Source organism: Nomia melanderi, chromosome 13 (genome assembly GCF_051020985.1).
Source record: "Nomia melanderi isolate GNS246 chromosome 13, iyNomMela1, whole genome shotgun sequence".
NCBI classification, from domain to species: Eukaryota; Metazoa; Arthropoda; class Insecta; order Hymenoptera; family Halictidae; genus Nomia; species Nomia melanderi.
Window position 1 is genome coordinate 5196657 of NC_135011.1, and position 15425 is coordinate 5212081.

Below are 15425 nucleotides of genomic sequence, written 5' to 3' on the forward strand. Positions count from 1 at the left end.
GTTATTGTTACCCGACTACCTCGTTCCACTTATGCTTCACACGTTCGGTAAACAAAACAATCCGTCTCCATCATGGTCACATCACGTTCCTAATACGACAATTTACTACCTGATACTTGTTATTAAAAACAATCATATCATTATAATTATACCTTCCCCCTAAAACAAAAAAAAAACAAATCATGAAAATTCTCCTGTTAAAATGTTTATCTCGAAACTAATTAAGACAATCGCGTATCAATGTTTCCCCAGCTGATACCCGTTAAAAATATTTACTTGATTCAAAAAATGAAAGCATATAAATCAAGATTTATTGCAATACAAATTACACCTACCAATTCCAACTTCAATATTCGTTAAATATACAAGATACATCTATTATATATGTATATGTAATATTTCTGTGATATTTTCAACAAAAGAAAGACCTCTTTCAATTTTACTCCAATTTTCCCTGGAATTAATCGTGCGCTCGTCATTATTAACGAACGAAAAGTGATCTTCGCCGGGGGATTAATAAAAAAAAAGAGAAGATCGGTGAAACAGTATCTCGATGCTAGTCAGACTATAGCTCTTAACATTTAATACCCGCATCCAATCGTTGCTAGATACGAACCGCCGTAAATTCACGGGGATCGATCGATACGTCCCAACTGATGTGCTCGAGGGGTGGCTTCGAAATCATTTCTGGGGCTCCTCTCCTTCGAGGACATTGATTTTGTTGCTGCTGCCCCACCCTCCGCGCCCCTGCCGACGCAGAAAATACAACACCGGTCGGCTCCGATGCGAACTTTTCACGAAAAATGACTCGTAAGTTGTGGATCTATCTTTGGAAGACCCGCGGAAGATCCACGAATGACGTACGAGAGATTTTTTACCGAATTTCGCGAGTCATTGAATTCTGTTTTCATAAAAATCGATGGTTTCCCATCCCTTCCAGATGACGAGTCCTTCCTCGAATATATATAAACGTAGAATAAAATTTTGACCTATTCGTTGATCAATATTTTATTAATAAATTCATCAAAATAAGATATAAATAAAATAAACTGAAACAAATAGATGAATAAAATTAAAGAAAATTTTGACCTACTTATCGATAAATATTTTATTCATAAATAGATCGAAATAGCAAATTAATAAAATTACTGGTAGATAAAATTTTTCGGAGTGATGAAGATAATTTTAATTTAGAGTATAAAAATAGTTCGACGGTTTTTCATCCGTTCGAGGTAACGAGTCCCTTCTCGCCGTAGGAAAATTAATTAAATAATATTTTAACCTGTTCTAATTAGTGGATAAAATTCTTGGGGGTGGGCGGGGATAACTTTAGTCTCTGATTAGTTGTAATTCGTGGTTTAAATTATTAATTTTTTATTCCGTAGTTTTATAGTTCAAATGTTAATTAAACGAGAACGCAGAGGGTCGAAAATAAATGGGCGTGTATGCTAATGTTCGAAAGTTTTCAGATCACCGATTTTGCGGGAAGAAAGTTTGGATCCCTTTCACAGGAAAAACTCGTATGAACTCTTGAACTTTCATGGAATGTGTTAACTGTACGCGCGCGGTTGTAGAAAAATAATGAAATTACTATGATTCGTCGGTATTTATTTAGAACGAACGCGCCTCTTTCGTTTGAAATAATGTTCCATCTTCTTAATGAGGATTTCATCATGAAAAACTAATTACCACGGCAGGAAACCAAGTATTACGGTCTTTAACGTGCAATAAAACAATTCCAAACGTGAAAATCATATGACCGGTGAAACCGTTCGGGTATATTAAATTAGAAAAATGATGGATCATAAAATAGATCATTAAATAAATAATAAACAAGACGATGCAGCAGGAAAAAGCCTCTAATAAACGCATTAAGCGCAAGTAACAGTGAACTATATTCATTCCTTTTATCTTCCTTTAGAAACTGTGGATATTAAGAGTGACCCAAAACTTTCATTCAACTTATTGCATCTTATTATGACATTAAATACGAATGTATTGATATTAAATACGTTATGTATATTGGATCTCGTTCAACCCAATCACATTTTCAATTTTTCAACGTCGCGATGATTCTTTAGACTGCCTTTAAGTATGCATAAACGTACGGTCTCACAGATATAATAATAACATTTCGACATATTTAATACATTTGATTTTAAGATACTTTATAATAAATCATTTCGAAACCAGTGAAATTTTCGTTGTACAATTGACACTATGTAGATATATTTAAACAAGTAAAAACAAATGAATACAATAAATTTGTTTGTTAGTTCCTATAAACGAGAATATTTAATGTTAATCCGTAATTTTCAAATTTCCGTACTTAAAGGTTAACGTTTCCCAATCTAATATTTCCACTTTAGAGTAATATATAATAAAGTTACCATCGGCGCACGTGTTTCCTCTCCCGCAATTATGTCGAATGCACAGACGAGCCAAGAACCGCGAAGCAGGGTTAAAAGGTCTCACCAAAGTTGAGACCCTGTTATCGAACAGATAAGAAATAATCGTACCTTGATCCTAACGCGATATCTGTTCAACAATAAACGCGTTTACAAAGACACGTCGAGTGTCTTGCATTATGCAATACGTCTCCGTCACTTTTGTGCAAGGAAAATACAAATATAAACAATCAATTACTAAGACAAACAGCTATTCATGTTTTTCTTTTGCGTTCCGACGTGTATTCAATCCATTGCCTGTCATCAAGCATGAAGTACGCAACTCATGCTTTATACGTTTGTGCATCGCGTACGATGTGTAATAGATTACATTTTTTCGAATATATTACATATGACGTACAAAAGAATAATTTTCAGATGTTTCTAGGACAACTGCATTATTCACACTGTATACAGTTCTTTCATAATAATTATTTGTATTGTTTTATTTAGTCTTGGCCTACAAATATTCAAAACCTCTTGAAATCCACGAATATATTCTAGTTCTCACTAGAATTACAATTTAAATGGCAAATTCTCACTACTTTTCACACATGACGAGCAAACTCGTAATAACACAAGACCTTGTCATTTCTTCATGATGACTACATTCCTCAAAAACAACTAACTGGTTAATTAACACTTTATCGACAAAATCCCACATTTTCTTTAAAAAACACCTTCAAAAACGACACGATTGTACACAATAATCTAATAAATCAAACTATGCGATGTATATATGGCGGAACAAAAATGTAATCGGTATCTGTAGTTTCCCTCACAAAGTTCGAGATGCATCAAAATGACCGGGAAACCTAGTGTTAAATGAGAAAAATGTTAATTGGGCGTTCGAGAGACATCGTCATTTCGACCCATACGAACGGGTAATGAGTTAAACGCGAAACACTTCTGCGTTTCACGCGGAAGCTGAATATTTTCGCGAAAGAAACGGGCGACTCTTCGCCTGAAAAATGATTCATTCTCCGCCGGCATCGTTCCGAGGACAATACCGTGCCTCACGGATTACTTTGCGTTAATTAACTTTCCTTGTCGGTCACAGAGGAACGGAAAAAAAGAAGAAGAACACTGCGGACGTACTTATTGGTTTGCAAGCGAACGCCTGAAACTTGAACGCGCGTCGCAAAGGCTCCCTTCGTTCCCTTCCCACCCCTCAGACCCTCGACACTTATCTTCTGTTTAATGTCTCGATGCGATCTTGAACATGTCTCCCGTCATTCGATTTCGCGACGTTATTATGTGCACGCGAAAAATATACTTTGTCGCACGCGCGGCTGAGTAAACGCTTCTATCGGAACAACAATTCGGCCAGGAAACGGCAGCAGAAGTTGATAATGCTTCTACTGAATTTCCAGCTGAAGGAATTGCACCTTTTTCTTCGTTCGCCGGAAGAGTTACTTGTTCCGAACGTCTTCATGGGGAAATTATACGCTGTTGCCAGTGGATAGAATAAATTGTAATACATTACTCGTCCTTGCGAGGTTTTGTTTTGGAGAATGAGATGTTTGTAGAAAACGGTATCGTTCTATTAATGTGAGTACATTGCGAGCCAACAAAGTGTAACTGTAAACAGCGCTGGTACCGTAAGAATTATATTATTGATAAACGAAATTTGATGTTGGTTCATTGATGGGGAAAATCGTATAGTTTCTAAATTAACCCTTAGCACTCCACATAGTTTTGTGATATGTCAGCAACTCCTACCAATTTTGATAGTAGTATCACTGAAAGTTAACAATGTTATAACATTTCTTAGACCTTTAATTCCCTTCTCAGTACAAACTTTGTATACTTGGAAGATCTAATAATCTTAAGGTAGTTCTCTTCGAATTCATTAAAATATTTAGACTAGAATTACTTTAAACAGATTTTTCTCGATGCCTTCGTCTATTTACTGTAGTATTCAAGTGAAACTATTTATTTTTGAAATCATTTTGGATTCTTAACGCGTTCAAGGTATCGACAATTGCGAAATAAGAAATCTGCAACCCGCCATTTTGACGGGAGCGATACTTCTAGCGTTAACTCCGGCCGACCTGATTTTTGTACAAAATTCCGTTCACTTGGCTAACAACAAAGGACCATTCAACGCATTACCAGTAATGACATTATTTCGATTAACCCCTTGCCCTGTAAGAACGTGTCAGACTCGTGGCGGTGACTTTACAGAGAATTTAATGAGGATAAAATTACTCGATCCTTTCGAATTCAAATGAAATATTATTCCGCCGTTATCAATAATTATACTTTAGCGAGCATAGACATACAAATAATTGGATTCGCGGAATTGAAGTTTAAGTAAGATAAGATATCGATGAATAAATGTATTATAAATTCGACGGTAATCGGGAATAATACTTGAGCAGTGACCATTACATCTTTATAATAAATAAAGAGACAGCACTGGGATTCTACGTATTCAAATCTCGCGAGTGTAGTATCGAGGAGGATTACATTTACATACTGAAACATTCCTTATCTGCCACTCCGGTCTCGTGAATACAAAACTTCACGAACGAAGAAAAAGACGCGTCTTCGCTGTGCGTGGAAATCCCTCGAGTTATTGATTTCCGTTCCGGTTTCCTGCGAAATTTATTGTAACTCATATTCTGTTGAGTAACCTCGGCGAATAATAAATTTCCTTAATATATCGACACCGAATCTATCCTGTCATTTTTTATCCAATTATTTCTCATACAATTAACTTCGAAGCGACTTAATCTCTTGCGCATTCCGTGACGCATGTATCTGTGCATATGAATGTAAGTTTAATATTATATTAGAAATATTTAACTCTTTGCACTGCGAACATTTGTCACTAGAAATATTCAATTCATCTTTATAAGATACAGATGACATTTTTTCAACTTAACGAGAAATCTATTCAATTAAGGGGGAACAAACGTATTTTATTCCTACCGTAGAGTAGTGACTAAACTGCAAAGGGTTAATATAATAATAGATCAGAAAATTCAGAAATCATTCAGAATTCCAAACTTAAAAATTCTAAAATGATTGAAAATCCTAAAATTACCAAAAATTCTAAATTCACCCTTAACAAACCGATCATCCCTCTCATTATTTCCCAAGGACCACCCGGTATACACCACCCCTCGAGTATACCAGCCAGTCAATTTATTAAACCCCGTTTTGTTCAACGTATCATTGCCATTCCGAGATTTCGGTGGATAACTCGAATTCCGTGACAGAATCCATCAAGGGACGCCGACGTATTATTAGCATCACGATGATACGCTTACGTAATGGAAAAACCGTCGGGACGCGAGCAGCCGTGGTTCCTCTTTTTATTATGGCGTACAGAGTACAGGGTGGCCGTGCGATGCACACATGCGCGGCCATCGATCACCGGTTTCCTCGGGAAAAAAAGAAACGTAGGAATTTTGAAAGACACCGGGAATCACGAACTCGCGGGGAACAGGGAGAAATATGAGCCAAAGCATAGGGCGAGGGGAATAAGGGTTGAAAGGGAGACTAGACACGACGGATCGATTGAAAATTATATTAATATTCGTCCTGGTTACCGTTTCATCTTCGGAATACCAGAGTCACTTAAAAATACATCAACCGATCACTTCATATTCGCATTGAAAATTATTTAAACCTCGTGTATGATTAACCCCTTGCTTTATAATAACGTGCGGGACTCATGATGAAAATGTTCAATTGAGAAATCTGAATGTTATTTATTTTGAACATAAATCAAATGTTACTTGTCTATTATCAATTTGTAACATTCGTAGTAGAGATAGAATAAGTGCAAAATTCTGTTGTTTTTCTACTAAATGATTGATTATGAAGTTTTATTCGGGATAGTTGAGAAATAAGTCATGGGAGTTAATTTAGATCGTTGTCCCTGAGAATTCCATCGTACAGTCAATGTAAATTTCCAACGTTACGATCGTCAATTGTCGAAAATGAATGTAAAATATATTCTACATCAAACGTTGCTGTATCATGTATGCAATGAATAAAGTAAACGTTTTCTATTTATATTCCTTTCACTGAAATTCTAGGATTTGAAATATTCATTACTGCAAGAATGATATAAGCGGTACAATAATGAAAGATATATTATATATAAACGGTTAGGTGGTTAATAGAAACAGTCGACCGTGAAAATCCCAGTTCATAGAAACAAAAAAAGAAACATACAAGTCCATAGAAAACTGTGTAAGTCTTATAACTTCACACACAAACACATACGATTTGCTTGAATTCGCACTGCGAAAGAGAAATCTCTCCAAAAACCAGTTTGCAGAGCGCTGAGGTTACAGAAAATTGAATTTCGTTCGACACAAAATTACTGTAGCCAGCGGAGAGCAACTTAAACTAGCAACTAAATAAACAGCTGAATAGTTGCGCAGCACACGAATCAGGAACTTACATAATTCACAATAAAATGAAATTTCAACCGACTCGCTCGCGTGAAACGAACTTAACCCCTTTCGAAGTTGACCACCGCCGTAACGGAGATTTCGAGATTTGACGTCCATAAATCGACAGTTGCAAATGAGTAATTGAATTATTCGAGTAACAGGAATAACTTAGTTAAGAGATATAAAGTGGAAAATTCAATTAAGAGATAAAAAGAGATGAATAAATTAAATAGATCAGTGTCTATTTAAGTCTTTCATAATTCAGTTTCCTAGCCTTCGTTTCCCTCCGCGTTTCAATCCCCTGAGAAAAGAGCATCCGGAAGTTGAAAATTTCTCATCCGCGAAGGATTAATTCGCTCAAAGACCCACATCTGGTCGGTTAAAAAGTACAAATCAGGATTAAAACGGAAGCGGGTGCAAACGAATACACCGTGTACCCGGCGTTACAGTAGTGTCGGTGTGTAACGCGGCGGCCGGCTCGAGTTAGCCGACCTTATTTCAGTTTGTTTGTCCCACATTAATCGGGGACGCTCGAAAACGCCCGCGAGGAAACCGCGGGACGAGCTTTTTCTGCAGGATCGACTCGAGGTCCTGATTCGACTCGAATATTTCCAGCTGTCCCAGGAAAACAGAGCAGACTAGTATATGCACCATACCGTTCGCGCAAACTAGAGCATGCGGTTTTAACAATAAAATGATATTCGTTAAGTAAGAATTACATTCAGGACAAACAAAATTCGACGTTAATTCGTTAGTTACCGAGCATTCGACACAAGCAACGTGTAATTCTTATAAAAATAAGATAATATATAAACAATAAATTTCTTTTGGTTTCCTCGTATATTTTTTATAGTAATCGAAGCTATTTATCTTTTAAATCTCGTAATTTTCACAGAAATTGAAAATATGGACTTCTTACTATTCTCGCGCAGAAGTAATTCTGTTATTTAGAATAACAGAATTTTCGGTTCTATTATTTTGAAGAATAAAATTCGTGATTCTATTATTCTGAATAATAGAACTTTCAACTCTGATACTTTGAACAACGGACTCTGCAATTCTATTATTTCGAACGATCAAACTTTTAATTCCGTTGCTTCGAAAAACAGAATGTTTAATAATTATAACTACCGCGAAAACATAAATCATGCGCTCGACTATTTCGTGCACCCGGTTTGTATCTCACGAGCAACAACTCTGGCGCAAACATGGCTGCGCGCGATGAAGAGGACAAGACCGTTGCCCGAACTTCTTATCTTGTAACGTCGAGTTGTAAGCGTTATGTTAATGCGTACAATTAAACGGGGTAAAAGATGCCGGATAAAATCTGCTCCACCGTGGACGGGACCGCGTGCGGAGATACGACACGGAATCGTGTTAATTAAAAATTTCGCTGAACCCTGCGCGGAACAACGAGAAAAAGGAACAACACGCGGCAAAGGGATGGCCGGGGGTGGGATGAGGAAGGAAAGCACGGTATCCCTTCTAATTGGTGGATCGAAGACCGTTCATTAATTTCCTTTTTGCACGGTGTTATGAGATTAGTGTCTCTGCGACCGATACTTCCGACAAATATATTTAGACAGCGTATATACAGAGTGACTCACGATTGTAGGCGTGAGTAAGATTAATGGAACAAGGATAATTTCTTTTAAAATCAACCCTTTCCACCCGTGTGGCAACTCTATCCGCCAGTCGATTCAAAGCAGCAAAATGATAAAATGAAACGTTCAATATTCAATTTTGTACCAACATATGAAACAGAAATAAAACATTTAACCAAGATTCCGTCAGAAGAAAATAAATGTTTATAAACACTGTGTTGTGAGAAGTATTGTTAAGTGTTAAAGGTTAAAATTATGAAGCCGACGTTTTGAAGGGTAGAATATATAGTTTATAATGTTGAATAATCATCTATTGCTTTCTCGCGGACGTGGTTCGTTTTTGGCAATATATTACAAGACGATTGGAATATAATCTCTTCCCGTGATTTCGCAAATAGCTTTGCTTCTGCGATAAGCGGGAGAATCGACGAGAGTGAAAGTGATCGGTAGTTGCGAAATATTTTACTGGGACACCTGCCTTTTTTTCAGATTTTCGTGTTCGTTGAATTTTAATTTCCGACAGTTATGGTTCTATATTTGAATCGATAACGAGAGAAATATAAACAGATGAATATCGATCGTTCGGACGTTGAAACATTCCACCTATACGTTTTAAATGGATTATTTGCAGATATTCGACTAAAAATATTTTTTACCGGTGCCGATATACGGTATGAATTACGCGGATTTCCAATATACAACCGCTTAATTATAAATTCGTCGCAGAATTGCTTTAACAATTACACGTCCGCGTAGCGTTCAATGCGGCGTTATTAAAACAATTTTCCAAAAGCATATTTCGCAAATTACGAGCAAGCGAAATCAAATAGTAATTAGCAATAATTAATCGAGCACCGTTGGGCATGCTAACATGAATTGTATAATTAAACTCTCGCAAAGTTTATTAAACGACAACGTCAACATCCGCCGGCTACAAAAGTAAATATCAAATAATTCCCGACGTTCAACGGTATTGTTAACAAAACAAACAGAAATCGGTGGACGAACGTCCGCGGATTGGAACTGATAGTATGAACATACTTCTAAATTGCAATAAAAACCGTGCTATTTTGAAGAATGACGGAACGAAATATTTTCTGGATGATTATTCATTAAATTATATCAACAGAAATATTTTGAAACGGACAAATTCAAACAAACACACGAAAATGGTGTTAAACAAATAAATGTTAGCGATTATAAAGCAAATAATAAATGTTCTGAAGTTTGTCGCGCGTTTTGAATGTTTCTATCGGTGAAAGCTTCGGAAAATATTTTTGCGACGCGTGTTTCGAACGTCTCTCGGCGCACGCGTGATTAGATTTTCACGTGCGGCTCGATCGGTCGATCTTAACTCGTTTAAAGTTAATTACCCATCATCGACACACGTACCGCTAATTTTATAAGTGGTCTAATTCATGTATTCTTAGTTCATAGATATTTAAAGGTTTGCGTTTGAATAGATTCACGCTAGAACTACCGACAAAATGGCGGGTTTCAGTTTTCTTATTTTGCGATCATTGATGATCTTTTCGAAGTATATCAACCCTAACGAATGCTCGGAAGTTCTAGCGTTAAAAAATATTTTTATACCATGTAACAACATATTTCAGAAAATATTTACTCTGAAAAAACAAGAATTCATTATAACTGTGTAACATTGTGTGTAACCTATAAGGAAATATGATTTTCGGTGCTAAAACTACCGAGCAATTAGAGTGACTTGTTTTCAATTTTTTATCAAAATTAGAACAATACATTTCTTGAGATTCTATGGGTTTCCTAGTCTTGCAACCGTACAGATATACTTTAACTGAAAATTTTTCGCAAAAACGCCTTCATAATTGAAATACTTGCAAAATAAAAATTCTGAGGTGGGTCAAGCTGACCCATCAGATAGTTTCAGTGTTAATGACTGGAATCGGTTCCAAGCCGAATATTTTCGCTATGCCGAAGTGAAATCAGCGATGATGACTGTGCGAACAAGGTAGCGTTCGCTAGTATGAGTCACGGCATTCGAGCCTTTTTCAAATCCTGAGGTAACATCCACATCCCAAGTATTCGTTCTTTTTCGGCACAAACGAAAACCTTGAAACATGTGCAAATAATATTGCGAAACAGGAAGAATATATTATTACAAATGAGGAAGAAAGTATAATCGCACGGAACATGCAAATTATTAGACTAAATATACAAAAAACCGAAAGATTGTAATGGCCTACGAAACTTTGTTTAAGTGTACATTTACGTAGACACAGTTAAACCGTTATAATATCGAGTCAGACTCGCAGCGGAGATTTCAAATATAGTTTAACGAATATAAATGTTATTCGATTCATGACATTCGTTCAAACGGAACATTATCTTTCTTGTTATCAATTTGTGTGCTTTGGAGTAAATTTAGATATAGAAAGAGAATCGAATTTGTTGCTTCTGCGGTGAATTTATTAACGATAAGCAGTAATAAATGAAACTGCGAAGATGTATCAAGGGGTTAAAGAAAGTAAGATTAAGTGAAATTCTATTTTCTCCATGGTAGATTGAAACAAAATGAATGAGTGCTGATCCTACTATTAAAGATTATACTTGGATTGTGTAATCTGGCAATATAAAAGTATTACTGGAGTACGGTGTTAGGATATATTGCTGTGAGACACGAAATACGTAAAAAATATATGTTCTTGCACTTCTTTTTTTCTGTTCAGACATGACTGTTTCTTTTTGTAACTAATTGTCGGTTATTATTTCAAGTATTTGAGTACCTATTTGTTTTCCCATTCTCTTCTATGGTTTTGAGTTTTGTGAATTATCGTTGAGATGATACGTTACTTCGACAAAGACAGTAAAACCATTTTACCATTTTTGTGTGGCTGATGACTCTTATTCCATTGGATAACAGATATTTGACGATTTTTTAAAATATCTTCTGTTATCTTGTTTGTCTTAAAGAGAAAGAAACTGTAATATCTTTTTCATTTCTTCTTTTTAATGATTATCACGGTGCCATTAGTAGTTTAAATGAAACTTCGAAAAACAAGATATGATATTGGAGATATTCAAATGTTTATAATTTATGATTTTGTAGCTCGAAAAAGTTGCAAAACTAGCATTCATGAGACCCCGAAGGTAGAGATTAGTTTAAGTCATGCAGTAAACATTTTTTTTAAAGGTTAGAAACATTGTTACCAGCGACTGTAGTATACGAAATATAATATAGCCTTCTCTATCTGTTAAATTTCATTTAATTCACTTCATTCTAATAACTCTGATTATATTAAAGAATCATAATTCCTTGTATTTTAATTAATCATACTTTCATTGGTCTTGTTTACATAAAAATATAACAAGATATCTCAAAATATCAAATTAAATTCCAAATTTCACGATGACACTGAATATTCTACCATTTTACACGTTCACAACCCTATGTTAATACAAGTGAGGTCACAACTAATCACATTTTAATTACTCCGCGTTGTAATTACACGTGTAAATGATTCGTTAATAGAATCTGAAATTAATGAATATATAATAACGCTAAAATTCTATATTTAGTGGAAGAGCATTCCGTGCTTCCATCACAAAACCGAAACCGTGATTCAGTGGTGCGATTTACTCCATTTAATTTTCTCCCACCCCACATATGATTGATTTCACAATATTCGAATTATTCTCGATCCAACCCCGTTTCTATTAAATTCGTTTAATGCTTCTAGTAATGTTCTCATTCTGCTGGGGATACATTCGGGTGTGAACAAAATTCGAAATTATTACTACTGTGTACATATTTGAACTTTCTAGCCAACTTAAAATATACGGCCAAGCTATAAAATTCCAACGTTCCACTCCAATTGCTCAGAAAAATAACAAAAACAGAGGAAAAGCATAAAAATGAACGGTGGAGTCAACATTTTCAACGCGATACAATAGTGTGCTGTTTCGGCCATAGATTCAAGCCCATATGGTCAAACTTCCTGCTGCGTTCTTCGAGTCTTTCTCGACCCAACCACGTTTTCCTTTTTAAGTGCCATTACGTTTGTTTACCTTTTCCATTTAGCCCAGTTCTCATGTTCCGCGGGATACTTTCGAGCCCGAGGAAAGTGTAAGAAAACCGTCACTGTCACATTTGTTCATACAATTTCAATATCATGTCAAGTGCATCAAAATCTCCAATCAATCTTCCAAAATTCCAATATTCCACTCGGATTACTTCAAAAAGTAAGAGAAAACAAGTGTAAAAATGGACGACAAAACTCAATATCTTTGGCACAATACAACAGCGAGTTGTTTCAGCCACAGGTTCAAACCCATATGGCCGAACTTCCTGCTGCGCTGTTCGGGTCGTTCCCGACCCGCTCACATTTCCCTTTTTAAGTATATACCATTACGTTTGTTTACTTCTCTTTGATTTAATCGCGTCCCCGTTTTCCCAAGGATACTTTCGAATTCAAGAAAACTACAAGAAAATCATTACTACCATATATACCAGCCTCCCAACTTTCCTAATATTTCCAATGATAGGGTAAAGTATCTAGCACAGCCAACTAGAAAATACACGATCAATCCTGCAAAACTTCAGCGTTCCAGCTCGGTTAGCCAGAAGAATAAGAAGAAGACGTTAGAACCGTCAAGTCGGACAACGTAGTCAACATCTCCAACGCAAATACAATGGTCCACTGTTTCGATCACAGGCACCGGCCCATATGGCCAAACTTCTACAGCCATAACTCACCCTCCCTCCCCTAACCGATGGTTCTATTACCGCGGTAAGTCCATAATCTCTTGGACCGTGAAGAAACAAAGTCAGCATAAAAAGAAATGTACAAATTCGCCCAACTCCTCTCTCCCTCTCCCTCCTCTCTTTCTCTCTCTCTTTCTCTCCAAAGACACAAAGGACCGGCAAACAAAGCTAAGGGGTTGCGAGGTGATAGCTAAGTTGTTCCAAGCGGAATGGCATGCTTATTCGTCGAATAAATAGAATTTTAATGAACGACCGCGACGCCGGGCCGTTTCTTTGGTGATCGTAAAAAAAGTTCGAGGCGAAGCTTCTCTATCTGCGACGGGGGACACGCGAGTCGTCGTAAAACTACATCCGTCCGCGGAACAAAAGCGGCTTTACGAGAAGACTTACGACACGCGGGGGCACGTAACAGCGGCACGGCTACCCCCGTTACCACGGGGGAAATCTTGGCCACGTGAACCTAGCACACCTCGCCGCGGTGGAACGGCGCACGGTACTCTAATCGTAAAAAAGAAAAGACTAGAGCCGTGTCCGCAATCGAGAGCCGGACAGGAAGTGTCAAGTAGTTCGCCGACTAAATCACGATCCGGCTTGAAACGCGTGCATCGTGGCTCGAATCTCTGCACGCGAGAATCAAGTAAGACCACCAACATCGAGTCCGAGCGGGGCGTACATGGAAATCCGGCCTAAACGGTAGTGCTACTCCCTAAGAGGCTGACAAACAAAAATGCACTGTTCCATATACATTCCCGTTGCAACAATGTACACAACGCTGAGGACTCGACACTGGGCCACGCACACCGTGAAGACTGTCAGCAAACATTGCAACGTGCGACAGAGCGACGGCCGAAACGGCTGGTTTCCAAGCGTAGTCCGTCACTAGCCGTCGGCCCGAGGAAATGCGGGTAGCCTTTAATCGGCGTACACACATGGCCAGGGAGTAACTCGTGGACGGGTGAGCTGTGTCGCTCGTCCAGGGTTCTCTCTTGGTGCGACACACGTTTCCTCATGATACAGTAGCACACAGGTGTCCTGGTGAATACCTTGCGCTGGGGAAGCGAACTCTCCACACTCCACGACTTTATGCATGCACGCACACCACGCGACGGGAAACAAATCACGTAGAGGGCTCGTGGCCGAGCTTCACGGTGTGACACCGCGTTGCCCGAGGTCTTCCTTGTGCCTTTGGTTCTTGAGTCCGCGGAACTCGACGAGAGCCGCTCAATGACCAACGGACGTTGGGGGTATGTGTATGTGTGTCTGGTTAAGGGTTTAGCGGCTCGGGCTATAGTAACGGAGAGAGGGTGGTGTTTTTCGCTAAAAGAGAGGAACAGAGAGGAAGAACAGGCAGAGAGTGTGTATTGGTCGGAGGAGGCGGCCGAAGATGTTCACGTTTTAGGCCTTAAGGCACACGCTTACCTCTTGGTGGCGTCGAGCAACGCGCCCTGGAAGCACTTGGCACCGTGAACGAAGGACACGACGACGATGTCCGGTAGCGCGGACTCGACGGTCACGAGGATCTTGTCGCCCCTGGCGAGCGTGAGCGCGGACAGGGCCACCGTGTCCGCCGCCATCTTGGCTCGTTAGAATTATTGCTCCTCGCCGTGTCGAGGCCCGTCGTCTCTCTCTCAGCGGATGACGTGAGGAGCGGCTGGGGCTGCCTCACTCTCCTCCGTGTGTACGGAGGCCATGGGCTCTCCGTGGCATGCTTTAGGGGTGGGGGGAAACGGGAGGAGGGCAGTCGCTCCGGCTGTGTTGTCTGCTTGCTCGCTTGCTCGCTCGTTCGCTCGCTTGCTTTCCTACCAGCCACCACTGCCAGCCGCGTCGCGTTTCACGTCCACGCACAGCTGGCCACTCGCGGCGCTAAGCGCATGCGCGCCGCTCTGGCTCCCCCACCATCGAACGCAGGGACGTAGCGAGACGGCGGCGGGCCTGAGGTTTTATTTACTGGAATTGAGATTTAGGTGGTTAGGAATTATTTTATGTCGGAGGATATTATGGATGAATGATTTTTGGATACAGTTTGTTTAGTAAGTTTTTCATGTTGTTATCTTGGTTGGAGGCCGATTGATTGAACTGTTGATTTTGGAATTGATTGGAACGTGTCGGTGGTGTACGTTCACGGTGTTTGAGAATTCTTGGGTAATTGGATGAGGATAATCATTGTGGAAATGTTGCCCACGTCGAGCATTGGTAAATGGAGGATTGGATTCGTCGG

The 15425-nt window shown here is 38.7% G+C and overlaps 1 protein-coding gene across 1 annotated transcript in view; it reads right to left on the reverse strand.

Moving 5' to 3' along the window:
• The window catches only part of LOC116431608 (uncharacterized), a 45222-nt gene that overhangs the window by 29584 nt on the left and 213 nt on the right, over positions 1-15425 (reverse strand). The window contains exon 2 of the mRNA XM_031987282.2: positions 14627-15154. Within this exon, the coding sequence (XP_031843142.1) occupies positions 14627-14781 (155 nt within the window). The 5' untranslated portion in view covers positions 14782-15154. The remainder of the gene's footprint in view (positions 1-14626; positions 15155-15425) is intronic.